Consider the following 20,173-nt stretch of genomic DNA (forward strand, 5'->3'; position numbering starts at 1 on the left):
TTTTATACCCTTCACAAAATTCCCTCCACAAAATTAAACTTAGTTCTTTTTCCTTATCTGTGTCTCACTGCTCTCAGATACATTGTATTATATCTTTGTAGTACAAAGGTAATATGAATGACTTTTATTTGTCTTCATATTTTCCTCCTTAACTAACTTTATTGTAATTTAAAATATGGTGATACTCAGCCACATTGAAGTTGAAATTGTTCTTAATCTGAAGTTTTTTTTTTTTTCAGTACTGGGGATGGAACCCAATGGCATTGTTTCTCTGAGCTATACCCCCAGCCCTATTTTTTTTTAGTTTTTTATATTTATTTATTATTATTATTATTTCTTTCTTTTTTTTTTTTTGGTGGTACTAGGGGTGGAACCCAAAGGCTTTCTACCTCCAGGCTATACTCCCAGACCTATTTTATATTTTATTTGGAAACAGAGTCTCACTAAATTGCTGAGAGCCTCACTAAGTAGCCGAGGCTGGCTTCGAACCTGTGCGATCCTCCTGTCTTAGCCTCCCAAGCGCGGAGATTACTAGTGTGCCCCACCACGCCTGGCATAGTCTTTTTATTTTTGAAATAGGGCCTCACTGAGTTGCGAAGGGCCTCACTAAGTAGCTGAGGCTGTCTGCAAACCGTCATCCTTTGTTCTCAGCCTCCTTAATGCTGGAATTAAAAGCATGTGCCACCATGCATGGCTTGAAGTTATTTTAAAAGATATTACATCCCTCTTTCCCTTAAGGAGAAGGAGGAGGAGGAGGAGGAGGAGGAGGAGGAGGAGGAGGAGGAGGAGTTGTTGTTGTTGTTGTTGTTGTTGTTGTTGCAGTACTGGGGATAGAACCCAGGGGCATTCTACCTCTAAGCTACCCCCCAGTTCTACTTTTTATTCTTTTTTTTTTTTTTTTTTAATACCTTTGGTGGTACTGGTGATGGAACCCTTCTACTTCCGGGCTACACTCCCAGACCTATTATATATGTGTATATACATACATATACATATATATATATATATTTGGAAACAGGGTCTCTTAAGCCAGCAAGGCTGGCTTCGAACCTGTGCTATCCTCCTGTCTCTGCCTTCCAAGCGCAGGGATTACAAGTGTGTGCCACCACGCCCGGCTATTCTTTATTTTTTTTTATTTTTTATTTTTATTTTTGGGTGGTACTGGGGTTCCTGGAAACCCTTCTACTTCCAGGCTGCACTTTTAGAACCTATTTTTATATTTTTATTTGGAAGCAGGGTCTCTTAAGCCAATGAGGCTGGCTTCGAATCTGCGTGATCCTCCTGTCTCCGCCTCCCAAGTGTGGGGATTACAAGCTTGTGCCACCACGCCCAGCTATTCTTAATTTTTAAACAGGGTCTCTTACTAAGTTGCAGAGGGCCTCACTAAGTACCTGAGGCTGGTTTCAACCCTATGAAATCCTCCTGTCTCAGCCTCCCAAGCTCTGGGATTACAAGCATGCGCCACCACGCCCGGTATAAGCTAGTTTTCATTTCAGCAAAATGGCTTTGTGGCTTTCTAGCTATTAGTCCTAGAATTTTAGACACTTACATATCTGTACTTTTGACTATCCGCTCCATTTCCTTATGAAGAAAGAATGACATTAATTCTATTTATATAATTCCAAGTATCATGCATTTTAAAAAGAAAGATGATTCATTGCACTTCTCCATCTTCCACCCGGGTTTGAATTCCACATCTGGCCTGCTGCAGCCTCTCACCAGTGCTAGTGCATTTACCGCGTCTCCTGGTGAGCGGGTGTGTGCTGCCAAGCACACCACTCCAAGAAGTGGCGGTGTGGCCTCTGCCTATTGTCTTGGAGTGGCATAGTGTGACGCATGCAGGTAGAGGTCGGGTAGGGGGTAACTCGCACACCAGCAGGCTCCATGCATGATGGGAACCCTTCCTAGAGCTCACTCACGCAGCTGGGGAGTAGCTTGTCTTTGTGGAGGCCAGCAGCTCACCAAGCATCATGCTCGTCATCTGCAACGCTCACTGCAGGCTGCTTTCCTGACTCCAACATCTCTGATCCCCTGTGGGCTCTAGGACTTTGGGTTTTGGGAAGCTAGAGAGAAAGCAAGGAAGAACAGGAGTGTGTCGGCATTCCAGTCCGCTTCTTCAAGCCACCCTCTGCTGAGGCTCTGCTTCCTGACTTGACTATGGCTCCCTGAGAATGAAGATTCCTGTTAAGGGTTCCCAGTCCCTTTGTGGGTTTTTTTTTTTTTTTTTCATTATTGGGGATGAAACTCAGGGGCATTGTATCTCTGAGTTATACCCCCAGCCTTATTTTTTATTCTTCATTTTGAAACGGTCTCATTGAGTTGCAAAGGGCCTCACTAAGTAGCTGAGGCTGTCCACAAACCATCATCCTCCTGTCTCAGCCTCCCGAATGCTGGGATTACAAGCGTGCGCCTTTGGATAGTGATCATTTGTCACATACGCCCTGTGTGCCAGGAGTTACGCTGGGAGTTACTCAGTTATAACTGAGTAGACAGAAGCACTTGCTTTTGTGTATCATCAGTTACAAATAAGTTTATACAAAGTGCCATCAGAACTCTGGGCCTGAGACATATCAGGAACACGGTAGGCTTTGCAGAAAGGAAGCAGCTTAGCAGGGACTTGAGCAGAGCAGCTGTTTGAACTCCCAGCAGAGAATGGAGCAGGATGACTATTCCAAGCAGTGGGCACAGCCGGCGCAAAGGGCTGGCGGCTTGGAAGTAAGTGCTGTTTCAGGGAACTAAGGCAGCGGTCCCCAGAGGCCAGAGCTGAGGCAGGGAATTTGGTGGAGAGGAGGCTGAGGAAGTAAGTTGAGGGCAGCATGGGAAGGTGTCTGCGAAGACTCCTGGACCTTGTTCTGGAGGAGGGAATCGTTAGCAGAGGAGAGCACAGTCTAGTCTCCTTCTAAGGAACATAGGCAGGTGTGGTGGATATTAGACAGGAAGAGTCTGGAGACAGGAAACCGTTCCGTCATCCCTACAAGCCTTGTAAGACATTCCTGCTCAAGTGCCTTGGTAGTGTGATGCCAGCGATGGGAAGGGTTCCAGAAACATCCAAGAGACACCTAATATTATATGGTAATTTAAAAGCTGTTAAGAGACAGGCATGCCTGTAATTCCAGGACTTGTGGGAGGCTGTGGTGGGAAGATTGCAGGTTTGAGACCAGTCTCAGCAACTTAGTGAGGCCCTCTGCAACTTAAACCTGTTTCAAAAGCTGTTGTGGAGAGGGGAGAAGAACAGAAGGGGAAGTGGATATTTTTAGTGAAGATAGAAGTGAGGACATTAACCACATTCTGACCTGCAGCAGGAGACGCAGGATCTTGCATGGAAACCCTCTTGCATGGAAACTCGGAGCTCCGTTTGGTCTGTGTTGCATTAGAGGTGCTCGTGGTACAGGGAGGAAAAGGCTGTTAGGGTTGGGCTTCAGGGTCTGAGCCACTGATCTCGTTTTTAAGAATGGACTTGAACTCATAAAGACCTTTTGTTGACTCTGGTCATAAAAATTAAAGCAGTCTTTTATATCAAAGGTTTTCTAATTTGAGGTATTTTTTATGATTTGATTAATTAGCTTTTACCTGTAGAATTTGTGTGTGTGATAGACCAGAATTTACCTTTTGATAAATTGGCTTATCCATTAGTCTTTATTTTCAGGTCACTCTAAATTGTGTTTTCAGACATTTTCATTGGTAGTAGTGGTATGGGTCCCTCCCCATTCTTTTTTTTTTTTTTTTTGGTAATTGTTTGGTTCACTACCTTATCACTGTATGTGAGAGCAGGTGGGGGCTCTCAAGTAATTTCTTAGGTTAGATTAAATTCAGTAATCATGGTTGCTGAGTGAGTGTGCAGAGGAGGGGAGGGCCCTGTCCTTCAGTTTTTATAATCACAGGAAGTCAGATACTGCATGTGAAGCAGGGTGGTAGCAAGACAAGGTAGCACATGAGCAGCTGTTGAGACTGCTACAAACTTCGAGGGCATGTAGAGACAGGAAAGGTCTGAGTGGACCAGAGACGGGAGGTTTGCAAAGCGGTCTTAGGCCGTGCCAGGTATTTGAAGGTTGGACAGGTTGTGTATTTAGGCAGGAAGGGTGGGGGCAGTATAGTTTTCTACCTGGACTCTGCACCCTCAGCATTCTCTTCAGGGCCTGTTTAAGATCACCAGAAGATATACAAATTAAACACCCCTAATCCAAAAATTCAAAATAGTCCAAAACCCACAACTTTTTGAGGCCCAACATGATAACCTCAGTGGAAAATTCCAGTATGAAACTTTGCTTCAGGCACAAATTTATTGAAAATATTGTATAGAATTACCTTCAGACTCTGCATATAAGGTATATATGAAGCATAAATTTTGTGTTAAAACGTTGGTCCCATCCCCAACATATCTCATTATGTATATGCAAATATTTCAAAACCAAAGAAATATCAGAAATATGAGATATTTCTGGTCTCAAGAATTTTGCGAAGGCCATGCTAATCTCTGTACTGTTCCAGTTTTAGTATATGTGCTGCAGAAGTGAGCACAGTGCCAAGTATTTTGGATAAAGGACACTCAACCTGTAATATACTAATCCCATTCTTTGGTGACTTACTTGAAACCATCATATGCACCTGCTTTTTTAAAGCATGACATGCTTAAAGAGAGCATACCTTATTTCATCATTAGATGCAGCAACCAACTCTAGAGATAATTTTAGTTTGAGAAAACCACTAGGACATATTAAGACCGAGTAGCCTTGAGTTGTCAAATCGCTAAAAAGTGATAATTTTTTTTCAGTTGATATTAGCAAAAATGTTCTTCCTTCAGAGTATTCTCAGTGACTTTAATATCAACTCAACCTAAAAAATAGAACAGATCTTCTGAACTTTTGAGCCCTTTGAAGTTGTTGGGAGCCTAGTTTCTTATAGGAAAGCCTTTGTCTTCCTCTTGGATTTGCTTGTTCTCCTGAGCTCGGCTCTAGGGACAGCCTGGCTCAGTAACATGTCGTGTAGCAGATTGTCCTGTGTACCGTCGGATATTTAACAGCATCCCAGGTCTCTGTCCCCTAGATGCTGCTAGCACACCCAACCCCAGTGTGACAAGTGGAAACGTCTGCCAAATGTTACCTGGGGGCAAAATGGCCTCCAACCAAGGTTAGAACTGCCCCAGAAATGGTATTTGCAAATAATAAGTTATTTAGGCAGCTTGGTGCAGGCCTTCTTTTTCGGCATTTAAAAAGACAAGTTTGATATCAGTGTGTGTGTGTGTGTGTGTGTGTGTGTGTGTGTGTGTGTGTGTACTGGAGTTGAACCTAGGGGTATTCTACTTCCAAGCTACACTTCCAGCCCTTTCTTTTTACTCTTTTTTTTTTTTTTAAAGTCTCACTAAGTTGCCAAAAGCCTCTAAGTTGCTGAGGCTTGCTTTGAACCTGTGATCTGTCTTAGCCTCCCAAGTACTAAGATTACAGGCACCACACCCAGCTTTATACCACTTTTTATTTCATTTACTTTATTATTTATTTATTTATTTATTTATTTTGCTGTACCGGGGATGGAACCCAGGGACATTCTACCTCCAAGCGACACCCTCAGCCCACTTTTTATTTTTTGTTTTGAAACAGGGTCTTGCTGAGTTGCAAAGGGGTTCACTAAGTAGCTGAGGCTGTCTTCGAACCGCAATCCTCCTGTTTCAACCTCCCAAAAGTTGAGATTATAAGCATGCACCACTACACCCGGCTCCACTTTTTAAATCCTTACTTCTTATGACTTGGTCTGTATAATCTTGAATTTAGGCTTGTGAAAGAATACTTCTGTGCCTGTTTTCCTCCTATTTCCTACAGTATATATAATATAAAATATGCCCATCTAGATACACAAATATTATCTGGGCATTTATCTGTGAAGTGTCCAGGCCTTGAAATCACTTTTCATGCCCATCACTCCACTGACCCCGGTCTGCGTTGACCTTTTAATTACCTGCCCACTGGTGTCATGCCCCTTAGTTTTGATACTTATTATTCATCTTTAGGCATATACTGTGATTCACCCTTTTTCTTCTTGAAGCTGTCTTTTCTTTTGGTTTCTGGAGTGCTGCTTCTCCTGAAGGCATCTTTATTGTCCTTTACCAGCTCACATTCATCCACCTTCCACTGCACTCCCCAAGGCCTGTCCTTGGCCAGCATCTCGTTCTCCTTCTCACAGCCTTCCCTGGCCTTACTGCATCTGTTCTGTTGTTCTAGATGATGTTACTCTAGCAAACAGCCCCAAAATCTCATTGGCTTAAAAACAACACAGCTTTATTTCTGTCATGCTAGGTGTCCACTGTGGATGTTCTGGGGGTAGGTGTGAAGGATGTTTTTCTTCGAGAAACTTTCAATTTAAAGAATCTAAATAAACTTAGCATTTAAAGTAAGAAGTTGTCTACGGCAGCAGTTGCCCACAATTGCCCAACTCCAGCCCCAGGGACCCACTACAACTGCTCAGCCTCACTCACCACCTGCTCCTCCGCTGGCAGAAGGGTCCAAGATGTGAGGGGTTGGGCTGCCACCTAGTGGTACCTGAGGGCACTTCCCACCCTTTTCACTTAACTTGATTGCAGTGGCAGAAAAATCCTTCTCATACATTTAAGTATTCTCTTAAGCTCCTTACTTTTCATCCTCCTCCTCCTCCTCCTCCTTCTCCTCCTCCTCCTCCTCCTCCTCCTCCTCCTCCTCCTCCTCCTCCTCTCTCCTCCTCCTCCTCCTCCTTCTTTTTTTGCAGTATTAGGGATAGAACCCAGGGGCATTCTACCTCCAAGCTATACCCCCAGCCCTACTTTTTCTCCTCCTCCTCCTCCTCCTCCTCCTCCTCCTCCTCCTCCTCCTCCTCCTCCTCCTCCTCCTCCTTCTTCTTCTTCTTCTCTTTCTTCTTCTTCTCCTTCTTTGAAAAGGTCTCACTGAGTTGCAGAGGGCCTCACTAAGTAGCTGAGGCTGGCTGGGAACTATGATCCTCCTGTCTCAGCCTCCCAAATGCTGGTATTACAAGTGTGCACCACTGTGCCTGGCTTCATCTCTCTTTGAATTATTGTAGAGTTGCTGTGGGAAAACCTTGTCTTTTTCTTTTAGTGAAATTGTAATTAGGAAACAGCCATAGGCAAAGCTGCTAAAAAAAAAAAAGTGCTACAAAAATTATTCTTTGTACTTTTTGTGTGTGTGTGATACTGGGGATGGAACCCAGGGGCATTCTACCTCCAAGCTACACCCCCAGCCCTATTTTTTACTCTTGATTTTGAAACGGGGTCTCACTGAATTGCAAAGAGCCTCACTAAGTAGGATCTGAGGCTGTCTTCAAATCCTAATCCTCCTGTCTCAGCCTCCCAAATGTTGAGATCACAAGTGTGCGCCACTACGCCCAGCTTATTCTTCATACTTTAATGTCTATTATTGGAACAAAGGTACATTTTGTTTTGTTTTCTTTGTCTTAAAATGCAATTCACCAGCCTTTCACTTACAGTTAGACTTTTACTTGATGGCCTGGGAACCTGTTACAAGAGAGTGTAAACGTTGTCACCTAGCTGGGCACTATGGCACATGCCTGTAATCCCATTACTTGTGAGGCTGAGACAGGAGGATCACCGGTTTAAGGTTAGCCTTAGTAAATTAGTGAGACTTTCAGCAACCTAGTGAGACCCTGTTTCAACACACAAAAAAATACCTAAATAAAATGGGACCCGGAGGGTAGCTCAGAGTAGAAATCCCTGGCTTCAATCTCTAGTACTACATCCAAAAAAAAAAAGTGTCACATAAGACCTCGTGAAAGCTGGGCTCCTGCTCGTCTCCAGCCAATTTCTGTGATTTTCTCACTCTGACCTGTTTGGAGATGCCCTGGATTCCTTACTGTGGTGAATGGAATGAAGTCTTTTCCCTTGGTGTCAGCAGGGCCAGGTTCTTACTCCTAGAGCTCAGCTCAGCCAGCTGCTCCCCCAGCCCGTGCCTCTGTCACAGCTCCGTGGGCCCCACCACACAGGATGGTTGGCTGAGTAGTCACTATCCATCCCCGAGCATCTCACAGACCAGCCCTACCATCTGAGCAGAAGCCCTTGTGAATGACATGCGCCGTCTAGGAGCTGTGCAGACCTGAGCTGTACTCCCCGCGCTGGCGCCTCTGGCACTCAGCCTGCCCACAAGCAACGCTGCTGTCATCAACTTAAAATGCTTACTTGTTAGGGCATTGGTTCACTGGCCTTTTGTTTTTTGGATTTGTTTTTTGCTTTACGATGTTGCACTTTAGTGTCTCTTTTGTGTGTTTATGTGGTACTAGGAACTGAGCCCACAGGCCTACCTCCAATCATGTCTCCAGCACTATTTCTTTTCTTTCTTTTTTTTTTTTTCTTGTGGTACTGGGGTTCCTGGAAGCCCTTCTACCTCCGGGCTACACTCCCAGACCAAATATATATATATATATATATATATATATATATATATATATTTATTATAAAAAATATATATATATATATATTTTTTTTTTGAAACAGGGTCTCTTAAGCCAGTGAGGCTGGCTCTGAACCAACGTGATCTTCCTGTGTCCGCCTCCCAAGCGTGGGGATTACAAGCGTGCGCCACCACACCCGGCTGCTCTATTTCATTTTTATTTTGAAATAGGGTCTCTCTAAGTTGATGTGAGTCTCACTACATGCCAAGGCTGTCCTCAAACCTGTGATCCTCCTGTCTCAGCCCCCCAAGTACTGAGATTACAGGAGTGCGCCACCACGCCTGGCTTTTAATATCTTTTTTATGTACAGTTTCTGGGAAATTGGTTCTCTCCAATGAACCACTGCCTAGGTGAAAAAACAAGAATACTGTCATACAATCATATAATTTTTAACTTTATTTGTAATGTTTGCTGCGAGTTGTAAATCAAAGATCAAGGTTGAATGCGCTGTTACATCAGAAATATATTAGTCTCATATCCTTTTCTAGGTTTTAAATTTGTCTTAAGTAGTGCAAAAAATCTATGAAATTTAGAATGTGAAGTTTAGAACAATTTTCCCAAACAAAAGCAGTTTAGATAGAAGAGATTAGGATAAAGGCATTTTCCCAGTGAATTTAAAATTAAACTAGAATACTGAATCGCTCTTATGTACTTATTCTAGAGTAGTGGTTTTGTTTCTACTCCAGAGAACCTTGAGTTGCTTGGGGAGCCACTGTGAGAGAGAAGACAGGGCAGGGGGCTGGGGGTGGCAGGGATCCAGGCAGACTGACGTCCTGTGTGGTCACCTCCCAGCCCCCACACACATGCAAGGCAGGTGTGGGCAGCAGTGAGTGACTTCTGTGGGTGATTAATATACACCAGGAACTTCAAGGTAAAGAAAAGCAATCAGCCAGGGAGGCAGTGTGCACCCCGGCCCCTACACAAGAGTTAATGTCCTGCATAACATAGAGGGGGAAAGAGAGACATGGAATTCCAACTCTAACCTCTAGTGTTCTTAGCCTCTGGAAATTCAGGAAACTGCTTAGAAAATGAGCTAAGAATACTAATGTAATAAATATAGAACTCAGAATGAGCCCATAATGATTTGTTTGCTTCTGTTTCATAAATTAAGAAAGAACTGCTCTCAGAAAACCAGTTCAGCAGAAAGGTTCTGCTGTCCTAGATTAGTGGTTTTCATCCCTCTTCCTGTCTTCTTATCTGAAAGCCTCTTTTTGTAGGAAATCATATGATACAGAGCCAGAACATAAGACAGATTGGGGGTGGTGTGAATACTGATATGGTTGGTGAAGCCTGTTTATAAAACATGTTGATGTTTATTTTTCTTTTGAGGTACCGAGGATGGAACCCAGGAGTGTTCTACCTCCGAGCTACACCTCCAGCCTTATTTTTTATTCTTTATTTTGAAACAGGATCTCACTGAGTTGCAAAGGGCCTCAGTAAGTGGCTGAGGCTGCCCTCAAACCACAATTCTTCTGTCTCAGCCTCCCAAGTGCTGGGCTTACAAGCGCACGCCACCACGTCTGGCTACATGTTGATGTTTATGATATTCCCCCTTAGACTTAAGTTTGCCCTGAAAGCTTTGCTCCGAAAGGTAGTTGTCCTACAGAAGCACTCTGGCAGCCTTGCCAAAGATGCTTTCCAGGCCTGTGGGCATGAAAGCAGGCCAGACACCCCACTAGCAGATGTGCAAGTCACCAATTCCAGCAAAGGTACATTGCAGGGCTTTTCCACTCAGGATAAGTGGATTAGTAATTTTCTAGAACAAAAGTCACAAGTTACTGGCCAGCACATATGTTTTGTTTGGATGCAAGACAATCGAAACATTTGAGCTAGCATTGAAAAATTGGGGGGTGCCAGGCATGTTGGCGCATGCTTGTAATCCCAGCATTTAGGAGGCTGAAACATAAGGATATCACAGTTCACGGACAGCCTCAGCTATCTAGGCCGTTTGCAACTCAGTGAGACCTTGTTTCAAAATAAAGAATTAAAATTAGGGCTGGGGATGTAGCTTGGGGGTAGAATGCCCCGGGTTCAATCCCCAGTACTGGGGGAAAAAAAAGTTGGGGGGGGTGGAGAGTTCGTACAAGAGCAGGCGATTCTGGCTTCACAGGAGATCCGGGAGGCCTTGGTGGACTGAGTGTGGCTCCAGCTTTCACATGGACCTGTGGTGTCCTGCTCACCATCACTCTCTACCCCTCCTTATTGTTAAATGCCTGGTCTGTTGCATCCATCTGGGAAGTGTATCTCACCTGTTTAGGTCTTCTTTATTTGCAACTACTCTCTTGCCATTTCAAGATTAAAAGGGGAATTCGGAGGTGTTTCTACCTTGAAGTTCAATTTTTCCATGTGTAACTCTTCTTATTTGATAGTTGCAACTGTATTCCGAGGCCAGCGTGGCCCTTCTAAAGCTGAATAACCCCAAGGGTTTCCAAGAACTTAATAAGCAAACTAAGAAGAATATGACCATTGATGGAAAAGAGCTGACCATAAGTCCTGCGTATTTATTGTGGGATCTGAGTGCCATCAGCCAGGTAAGGGAAACAGATTTTTCTTTCTTTTTTACAACTCAACTCAAGGGTTTAGAATGGTACAAATTTATAAGGAAAAGAACTTAGAGAAAAGTGAGTTGATCTGAACTTTATAATTTTCCAGTTACTGCCATTGGTTTACTATTAAGTGAAGTGACTCAGAATGGTATCTAAGAACCTTTTTTAAAAAGCATGATAAAGAAATACTGTATCTTGAGCCAGGCCTGGTGGCGCACACTTATAATCCCAGTACTTGGGAGGCTGAGACAGGAGGATCATGCAGGTTCGAAGCCCGCCTCAGCTACTTAGTGAGGCTCTCAGCAACTTAGTGAGACCTGGTTTCCAAATAAAATATAAAATAGTCTGGAAGTATAGTCTGGAGGTAGAAGGCCCCTAGATTTCATCCCTAGTACCACACACACACACACAAAAATTCTACATTTTTGAATTTTCATTGAACCCAGGGGCATTCTATGTCTGAACTACACCCTAGCCCCTTTTACTTTGTGTGTGTGTGTGTGGGGTACTGGGGATGAAACCCAAGGGCCTTTTACCTCTAGGCTACATTCCAAGACCTATGTTATACTTTATTTGGAAACAGAGTCTCACTAAGGTACAGAGAGCTTCACTAAGTAGCCGAGGCTGGCTTTGAACCCATGCATTCTTCCTGTCTCAGCCTCCCAAGTGCTGGGATTACAAGTGTGCACCACCACACCCGGCCGCCCCTTTTACTTTTTATTTTGAAACAGAGTCTCACTAGACTGCTGAGGCTCTCCTCAAACCTGCGATCCTCCTGTTGCAGCCTCCTCCAGGATTATGGGCGTGTGCCACCACGCCTGGTTTATGCTGAGTCTTTTGTGAGTGTTTTTAGTGGCACTTTACGAGTCAGCCCGAGCACCCTGCGGGCAGAGCGGGCGGAGGGAAGAGGCGAGGAGAGGAGCCACTGAAGTGGTACATCGTACCTTTATGTGTCCAATGTTTTTCTCAGTCCAAGCAGGACGAAGACATTTCCGCCAGCCGTTTTGAAGATAATGAAGAGCTGAGATACTCCTTGCGATCTATCGAGAGGCACGCGCCATGGGTTCGGAATATTTTCATTGTCACCAATGGGCAGATTCCATCCTGGCTGAATCTTGACAATCCTCGAGTGACGATAGTAACACACCAGGTACCTGCCTTTGCAAGCCTGAGTTGCCCCATTCCGGTCTCTTTGTGTGTGTGGTGCTGGGATTGAACCCAGGGGCATTCTACCTCCGAGCTATATTTCCAGCCCTAATTTTATTCTTTCTCTGGAAACAGGGTCTCAGTGAGTTGCGGAGGGCCTCACCAAGTAGCTGAGGTTGGCCGCGAACCTTGAGCCTGTGATCCTCTTGTCTCAGCCTCCCAAGCACTGGGATTACAAGCGTGCGCCACCACGCCTGGCCCCTGTTCTGTTTTTCTAATGTGGTATAGGAACCTCGGAGTTTATTTCCCTTGTCTAATCACCTCCACGTCCACCTTTTTAAAAACTTTGTTCTCTTCCCTTCCTTTCCATAAGCCAAACCAAATGAGAACAGATTCCACTAATCCTCTTTCTGTCCTGTGTTTGTTTTCCATTGAAAGGATGTTTTTCGAAATTTGAGCCACTTGCCTACCTTTAGTTCACCTGCCATTGAAAGCCACATCCATCGCATTGAAGGGCTGTCTCAGAAGTTTATTTACCTAAATGATGATGTCATGTTTGGGAAGGATGTCTGGCCAGATGATTTCTACAGTCACTCCAAAGGTCAGAAGGTGCGTGCCTAGAAGGTCGGGTGCAAATTTGGAAGTTTCTTAGCAGACTGGAAAACAGTGTGCGTATCTGTGTATTCAAATGTGAACGGATTAGCATTTTAGAGTTCTAAACTCAAGAGTCAATAGGAATATGAGAAAAAGTATAATTTCTATATTCTCAGATACCGAAGACCTACTCTTTCTCCCTGGTCATTTAAATTTTCTATTACAGCAAATCACTATAAACACAATTTGCAGTTGGTATGTCAGCAAAAGCAGCAAAAGGAAAGTTATCTCTATTTAGCATATGGATAAATTTTTATTGAAGGCAGCCTGTCTCCTTGGCTTTGCCAAGAGGCAGGGTGCACAGGTGGTTAAGAGCATGGGCCCAGTGGCCAGCTGTTTAGGGAGATCCCCGGCGATGGCCTGACCCCTAGGTTTTCCACCTTCTAGGTGGAGAAAATATAATACTCCCACAGGGTGGTTAAATGAGTTTAGTGATAATCAGAGACTTGACACTATAAGCTTATAAGTTATAAAGCTGCAAATAAACTAAAAGTGCTAATAGCCCAGAGCTGCCATGTTGACGGTTATGCCGCCCCACTGGTTTCTTCTCTGATTTCCTTGTTCACGTGTCTCGTCTGTGTTAGATTCAGGGCTGCAGAGTTAAGCTTGTGGCTTAACAGAGACAAACAGAAAAGTCAACAGCTGCGCAGCTCGTTTCATGCTGACACGTGCGTCCCGAGCCGAGGAATGTGAGCACAGGAGTTTTGGATCAAATGGAATAAGGGCAACTCCCATCTGAATTGACATGTATTTTAAAGAATAAGTGTTAGTTTAGATGAAGAAAGACATTCTAAATAGCTGAAGCATGGCAACAGCACAGAGACTTGAAATAGGAAGGAAACAAATAAATATGTGTGTGTTTAATGACTTTAAAAAGCAACCAGTCATCTGGGAGCCCTCGGCGCTGTGCTGACTAATTTATCGCAGGACCTTATGCAGGAAGGTAATGGATGTTGAGAGTTCATCTGCTCCTTCTCTAGTCCTCAGACTAGATTATATAAAGTGTCTTCAGGGATTACTGATCCTTGTCATAGAGAAACACTGACTCGTGGCACACTTGCCACGTCTCTTGACATAGTTTTGGTCTCACATTTAAGTCTAGTACATTGCTGATAGACTGTAAGGGTGTGTGGTGAGAAACTAATCCATGAGTTGTGTCTCTGTCTACTTTTCTTGAGTAATGGTAAAGAGCTACTGTGCTCAGCACCGTTGCCACGCAGGGTTCTCAGAGCTGCCATGGGCACAGGCCAGCTTAAAGCAAGCGTGAGTATGGACAGCCAGGCCTTGGACAACTCGCCTTTCTAGAGACCCAGTGCTTTCTTTTAAAGGAATTCCCATTCAAGAGAAAGAAGTGTTAGGCCAGGTGCAGTGGCGCACACCTGTCATCTCAGTGCTTGGTAGGCTGAGACAAAAGAATCACAAGTTAAGGCTTCCCTCAGCAACGTAGCAAAACCCTGTCTCAAAATAAAAAATAAAAAGGGATGGATGGTGTAGCTTGGAAGTAGAGCACCCCCGGGTTCAGTCCTTATTTTCCCTCTCGACCCCAATAGTAAAATTATCATAAATAATTTTATTTTCTCTTTTATTTTGTCAAAGGTTTATTTGACATGGCCTGTGCCAAACTGTGCTGAGGGCTGCCCGGGCTCCTGGATTAAAGATGGGTACTGTGACAAGGCTTGTAATAACTCAGCCTGCGATTGGGATGGTGGTGATTGTACTGGTAAGGGTGTGTTAAGATGTGATTTCCTCGTGTCGACAGAGTTTGTTCATTCTTCATCAAGTACTTTGTGTAGACTTAGACCATGTACTGGGACAACCAGTATTCCATAGACTCTTTGGAGGTGGTGACTGGTATTCCTATGTGGCCCAGTTTCTTCATATTATTCATTAGTGATGGCACATTATCATGTTGAGCCTGCACTTAAAATACCTTTTTTATTGTTTAAAATAAGCCGGGCATGATGGCACACACTTGTAATCCCAGGATTTGGGAGGCTGAGACAGGAGGATCGCAATTCGCTGACAGCCTCAGCTACTACTTAGTGAGGCCCTTTGCAATACAGTGAGAGCCTGTTTCAAAATAAAGAATAAAAATAGGGCTGGATCGGAGGAACAATGCCCCTGGATTCCATCCCCAGTATCAGAGAGAGAGAGAGAGGGAGGGAGGGAGGGAGAAATTAGGACACTTAATTATATAAGCCTCAGAAGCAAGAATCACACTAACTGGTTCTTATAAGAAATCACCGCTGGTAGCTTGGTAATAGCAGTTTCTTACATTTATTTTCTACTTTACAGCTTGCAAAACATTAAATTTATAGAGCATTAGTCATTATTTGAATTTCTTGGTCACTGAAGAAAGAGAGTATGTGCATGGATATTATTATCCCCATGTACCATATGAGGGAACACATTTGGAAATTTGTTGAATATTGGAGAAAACAAACTTCAAGTTCTGCTTTAGTCACAGTTTATACTTTTGGAAAAATATAAGCAACTTCAGGGAAAGGATGCAGATGTTCGAAGTCGATGTGCACAGACCAGAGACTCAGCCCATAGGAGAACATCAACTTTCAGTAACGAGGTCAAACTCATATTCACATAGGCATTTTTGCACTTCCGACAGTCAGTCTTTGGAATACTTTTCTGTCCACTGTCTTCACCCCCTTTACACACATAAACAATACAAAATTGAGTCTTATAGTACTCTCAAGTGATGATACCTATTCAGTTTATTATCTTAAAATACATGAAATTTAGCTTGCTCTGGTCACATATGCCTGTAATCTCAGTATTTGGGAGGCTGAGACAGGTGGATGGCAGATTTGGCAGCCAGCCTTAGCAACCTGTGAAACTCTTTTTCAAAATAAAAAGTAAAATAGGGCTGGGGGTATAGTTCAGAGGTAGAATGCCCCTGAGTTCAGTACCCGGTACTCCCCCCATATACACACAAAAAAAATACATGAAATCTTCTACTAAAGAATGTGGTGGAGTTTTTCTAATTGCAATTCATACACCAGTCTTGCAAAGAAATTATTAGTAAGAAATAAATTATTAGTAAGAAATAAAGACATGTCTTTTTTCAAAGTTGTACACCCAGCAAGATTTTGTCTTTCCCCTCCCTCTACAGGTAACAGCGGAGGGAGTCGCTATGTTGCAGGAGGCGGGGGTACTGGGGGTCTTGGAGTTGGACAGCCCTGGCAATTTGGTGGAGGAATTGCCAGTGTCTCCTACTGCAATCAAGGATGTGCAAATTCCTGGCTCGCTGATAAGTTCTGTGACCAAGCGTGCAATGTCTTGTCCTGTGGGTTTGATGCTGGTGACTGTGGGCAAGGTATGTTTATTGCCACAAAAACACATTAAAAGTAAAAGAGTAAATTATTAACAAGTAGAGAGGCTTTGAAATAGTTATTCCTTAATTAGTCTATGTATATATTCTTTCTTTTTTCCTGCCTTGTATCTAAACTAGTTGTAAACTAAATGTAAAAGGCACTAAAGATCTTCTAAACAATTTTTAGAAAACAGTTGACACTTAAAGTGTATCTCTTTTTGTTACTTGCTCCCTTCTGATTTTTTTTTTTATGAAGCAGATTTACCTGAGCTGAAACTACATGGTTAAGGTTTAATTTGGAAACAATAAAAGCAGATCAATAATTCATTAAGATGATTTGAATGCTGGATGTTGGTGATAGCTTATTGGCAGAAAGTTTTTTCTCTCAAATAGATAGAGATCAAAATTGAGTCAGGTGCAGTGGCACACACCTATAATCCCAGTAGGCTGGCGGCTGAGACTGGAGGATCACAAGTTTGAGACCAGTGCATGCTCAGTTAGTGAGACCTTGTTTTAGAATAAAAAAAGGGAGCCAGGCATGGTGGCGCACGCTTGTAATCCCTGCGCTTGGGAGGCTGAGACAGGAGGTTCTCCCAGGTTCAAAGCCAGCCTCAGCTACTTAGAGAGGCTCTCAGCAACTTAGTGAGACCCTGTTTCCAAATAAAATATAAAATAGGTCTGGGAGTATAGCTCAGAGGTAGAAAGCCTCTGGGTTCCACCCCCAGTACCACAAAAAAAAAAAAAAAAAAAGAATAAAAAAAGGACTGGGCATCTTGGTACACACTTCTAATCCCAGTACTTGGGAGGCTGAGGCAGGAGGATCGCAGGTTCGTGAACAGCCTCAGCTACTTAGTGAGGCCCTCTGCAACTTAGTGAGATCCTGTTTCAAAATAAAGAATAAAAAATAGGGCTAGGTGTAGCTCGGAGGTAGAATGACCCTGGTTTCAATCCTCAGTACTGCTAAAAAAAAAAAAAATACAAAGAATACAAAATAAAAAGGGCATGGGGTGTAACTCAGTGGTAAAACACCCCTAGGTTCAATCCCTAGTAACACACACACACAGAAAGAGATGATCATTGGAATTTATTGGGTTTTTGTTTTGGTTTGGTACTGGTGATGGAACTCAGGGCATCCTACCTCTGAGCAACTCTCTCAGTTCTATTTTATTTGGAAACAGGATCTCACTAAGTTGCTGAGGCTGACCTGTGATCCTCCTCTCTAAGCCTTTCAAGTACTGGGATTATAAGCATGCGCCACCTACACCCTGCTTCGAATTTATTGTTATGATCAAGAGTTATGTCATATCTTTCTAAAGAGTTGGGGTAAACATTCCATGTTAATAACGTGATTGCTACCAATTGTAAAATGAGCTTTTACATTTGAATATCTGATAATTTTTAAGAAACTCTTAAATAAAAGTAAAAACCCAAAGGGTTAAAGAAAAAACAGTAAAAATGCCTTGTTTTTGAATGCTAGGATTATTTTTGGGTGTGTGTCACCACACCCAAAAATGCCTAGTTTTTAAGAAAAATTATGTTTGTGTTTTCTCTTCTAGATCATTTTCATGAATTATATAAAGTAACGCTTCTCCCAAACCAGACTCACTACATTATTCCAAAAGGTGAATACCTGCCTTATTTCAGCTTTGCAGAAATAGCCAAGAGAGGAGTAGAAGGTGCCTATAGTGACAATCCAATAATCCGACATGCTTCTATTGCCAATAAATGGAAAACCATCCACCTCATAATGCACAGTGGAATGAATGCCACCACAATACATTTTAATCTCACACTCCAAAACACAAATGATGAAGAGTTCAAAATCCAGATCACAGTGGAGGTGGACACAAGGGAGGGGCCGAAACTGAATTCCACAACCCACAAGTCTTACGAAAATCCGCTTAGCCCCCTGCCACTTCTTCCAGAGGCAGAAGTCTCTTTTGAAGATATTCCTGAAGAAAAACGCTTTCCAAAGGTCAAGAGACGGGATGCTAACACAACAGGGAGACTACTGCAAGAGGCAGCGAAAATTCCCCTGGTCAATACTTCACTCCTTCCAAGAGAAGTTCAGTTGCGTCTCAGCAACTTGGACTTGCAGCTGGAACTTGGCGACATCACTCTGAAAGGATACAATGTGTCCAAGTCAGCCTTGCTGAGATCATTTCTGATGAACTTACAGGAAGATAAAGTAAAAAATCAAGCCATTATAACAAGCGAAATAAATAACAATTTAGAGGATCCATCAGAGAATCTGGCGCACAAAAGCCCAAAGAGATTACATGGATCAACTCTTCCAGCAGGGACAGTAAAAGGAAATGATCACTACCAGGATCAGAATCCACTCCAGGTCTTCGAGACCAAAGAAAGATTTCAACTAGAAACTCAAACCCAAAATATAGGTGGGAATGTGTCCAGTAAGAAGCTCTCGACTCGAGTTATTCCACTGGAAACTCATCTGACAAAAGAAAAGGAAATTCTAGAGAAAGAAGAAGAGAAAAGCAAAATTGAGGGAAATGCTAACGGCCACATAGATACTGGTGAAGTATTACCTGGAAGGAAGCTGCAGCATCACACAGACAGTTACCTGGGCTTTCTGCCTTGGGAGAAAAAAAAGTATTTCCAAGACCTTCTTGACGTAAGTAAGATTCTGCCCTTTGTGTGTGTGTGTGTGTGTGTGTGTGTGTGTGTGTGTGGTACTGGGGGTAGAACCCAGGGGCTTTCTACCTCTGGGCTATACTCCCAAACCTTTTTTACATTTTATTTGGAAACAGGGTCTCACTCAGTAGCTGAGGCTGGCTTCGAACCTGTGCGATCCTCCTGTCTCAGCCTCCCAAGCGCAGGGATTACAAGAGTGCGCCACCACGCCCAGCAGATTCTGCCTTTTTCTTTTCTCTCCTTTCTTTCTTTCTTTCTTTCTTTTCTTTTTTTTTTGTGGTACTAAGAATGGAACTCAGGGCCTTTCTACCTCTGGGCTACACTCTCAGACCTATTTTATATTTTATTTAAAAGCAGGGTCTCACTAAGTTGCCAAGAGCTTCACCAACTAGCTGAGGCTGGTTTCAAACCTGCTTGATCCTTCTGTCTCAGCCTCCCAAGTACTGGGATTACAAGCGTGCACCACCATTCCCGGTTAGATTCCGCCTTATTCTTTGACCTGCTCAGGACGAATAAATAACCTTGTAATGATAATTTAATAATAATTACCTTTTATTCAGTAACTTCCTTTGCCAGCCACTGAGCTAAATGTTTTTCTTACATAATTTCATTTACCCAGTAATCCTAGTATTAAAAATGCCATAAGAGTATTGTTGTCTCCATCTTACAGTTTAAGAAACAGGCCTACTCTGAATAAGAGATTTAGCCAGGGGCATACCCCAAGGAAGTAGAACAGGGATGGCATCATGTCTTTATTTAGCATGTCACAACTGATGTTTTTCCAGCTTTATTGATGGAAAAAAGCCGGAAGTCCAGATAAGTTCCTTAGCTTCTCCAAGGTCACAGCAGCAAGCCAGCGTGAGCCAAACGTCAAAGCTGGGGTGCCTATCCCCTGCGCCACGGCCTCCGCCACGCGTGGTGTCATCTGTATGTCTCTAAGTGCTGTCACAGGCTCAGCGCTGGGGAATGCAGGGCGGCACAGTTGCTGCTAATGAGAACAGACCAGTAGGGATGGCAGGTCTGTGGGCAGATAATTGTAGCAATAAGAAAAGTGTCTCTTGAGATATGGGCAAGGATTCTAAAGAGGGCTCCACGTCTCTGCCTAAGGTACTAGGGAAGGCATCTACAAAGAAGTACCCTGTGAGGGGTTGACAGACCAAGAAGAGTCACGTGATCCAGGCTCCATCGTGAAAAGGCTCAAAACAAGCGCATGCTGGGCCGGGGAAAGAGGACGCAGGGAGCTAGGTCTCGCTCTTCCCAGAGTCTCCAGAATTTCTTATGACTGGCACATTAATCATTTGTTAGTTTTTGAGTGAAGGACTAGAATTCTTACCTACATTTATTTTCACACACCCCCTTTCCTTTTTAAAGCAAATTTTACAAAAGCACTACGTTAGGCTAG

The 20,173-nt window shown here is 43.3% G+C and overlaps 1 protein-coding gene across 4 annotated transcripts in view; it reads left to right on the forward strand.

Annotated features, from left to right (window-relative positions):
• Nucleotides 1-20,173, forward strand: part of GNPTAB (N-acetylglucosamine-1-phosphate transferase subunits alpha and beta) — a gene marked incomplete at both ends in the record, with an annotated part of 80,787 nt that overhangs the window by 39,611 nt on the left and 21,003 nt on the right. For 3 of the 4 annotated variants that reach the window (XM_080706657.1, XM_080706659.1, XM_080706658.1), the window contains 6 exons: nucleotides 10,812-10,973; nucleotides 11,959-12,138; nucleotides 12,573-12,743; nucleotides 14,385-14,508; nucleotides 15,916-16,119; nucleotides 17,673-18,751. In XM_080706657.1, coding sequence (XP_080562783.1) covers nucleotides 10,812-10,973; nucleotides 11,959-12,138; nucleotides 12,573-12,743; nucleotides 14,385-14,508; nucleotides 15,916-16,119; nucleotides 17,673-18,751 — 1,920 coding nt within the window. Of the gene's footprint in view, nucleotides 1-10,811; nucleotides 10,974-11,958; nucleotides 12,139-12,572; nucleotides 12,744-14,384; nucleotides 14,515-15,915; nucleotides 16,120-17,672; nucleotides 18,752-20,173 lie in introns of all 4 variants that reach the window. The other variant, XM_080706656.1, reaches the window with a different exon arrangement.

Source organism: Muscardinus avellanarius (genome assembly GCF_963383645.1).
Source record: "Muscardinus avellanarius genome assembly, chromosome: 11".
Taxonomy (NCBI): domain Eukaryota; kingdom Metazoa; phylum Chordata; class Mammalia; order Rodentia; family Gliridae; genus Muscardinus; species Muscardinus avellanarius.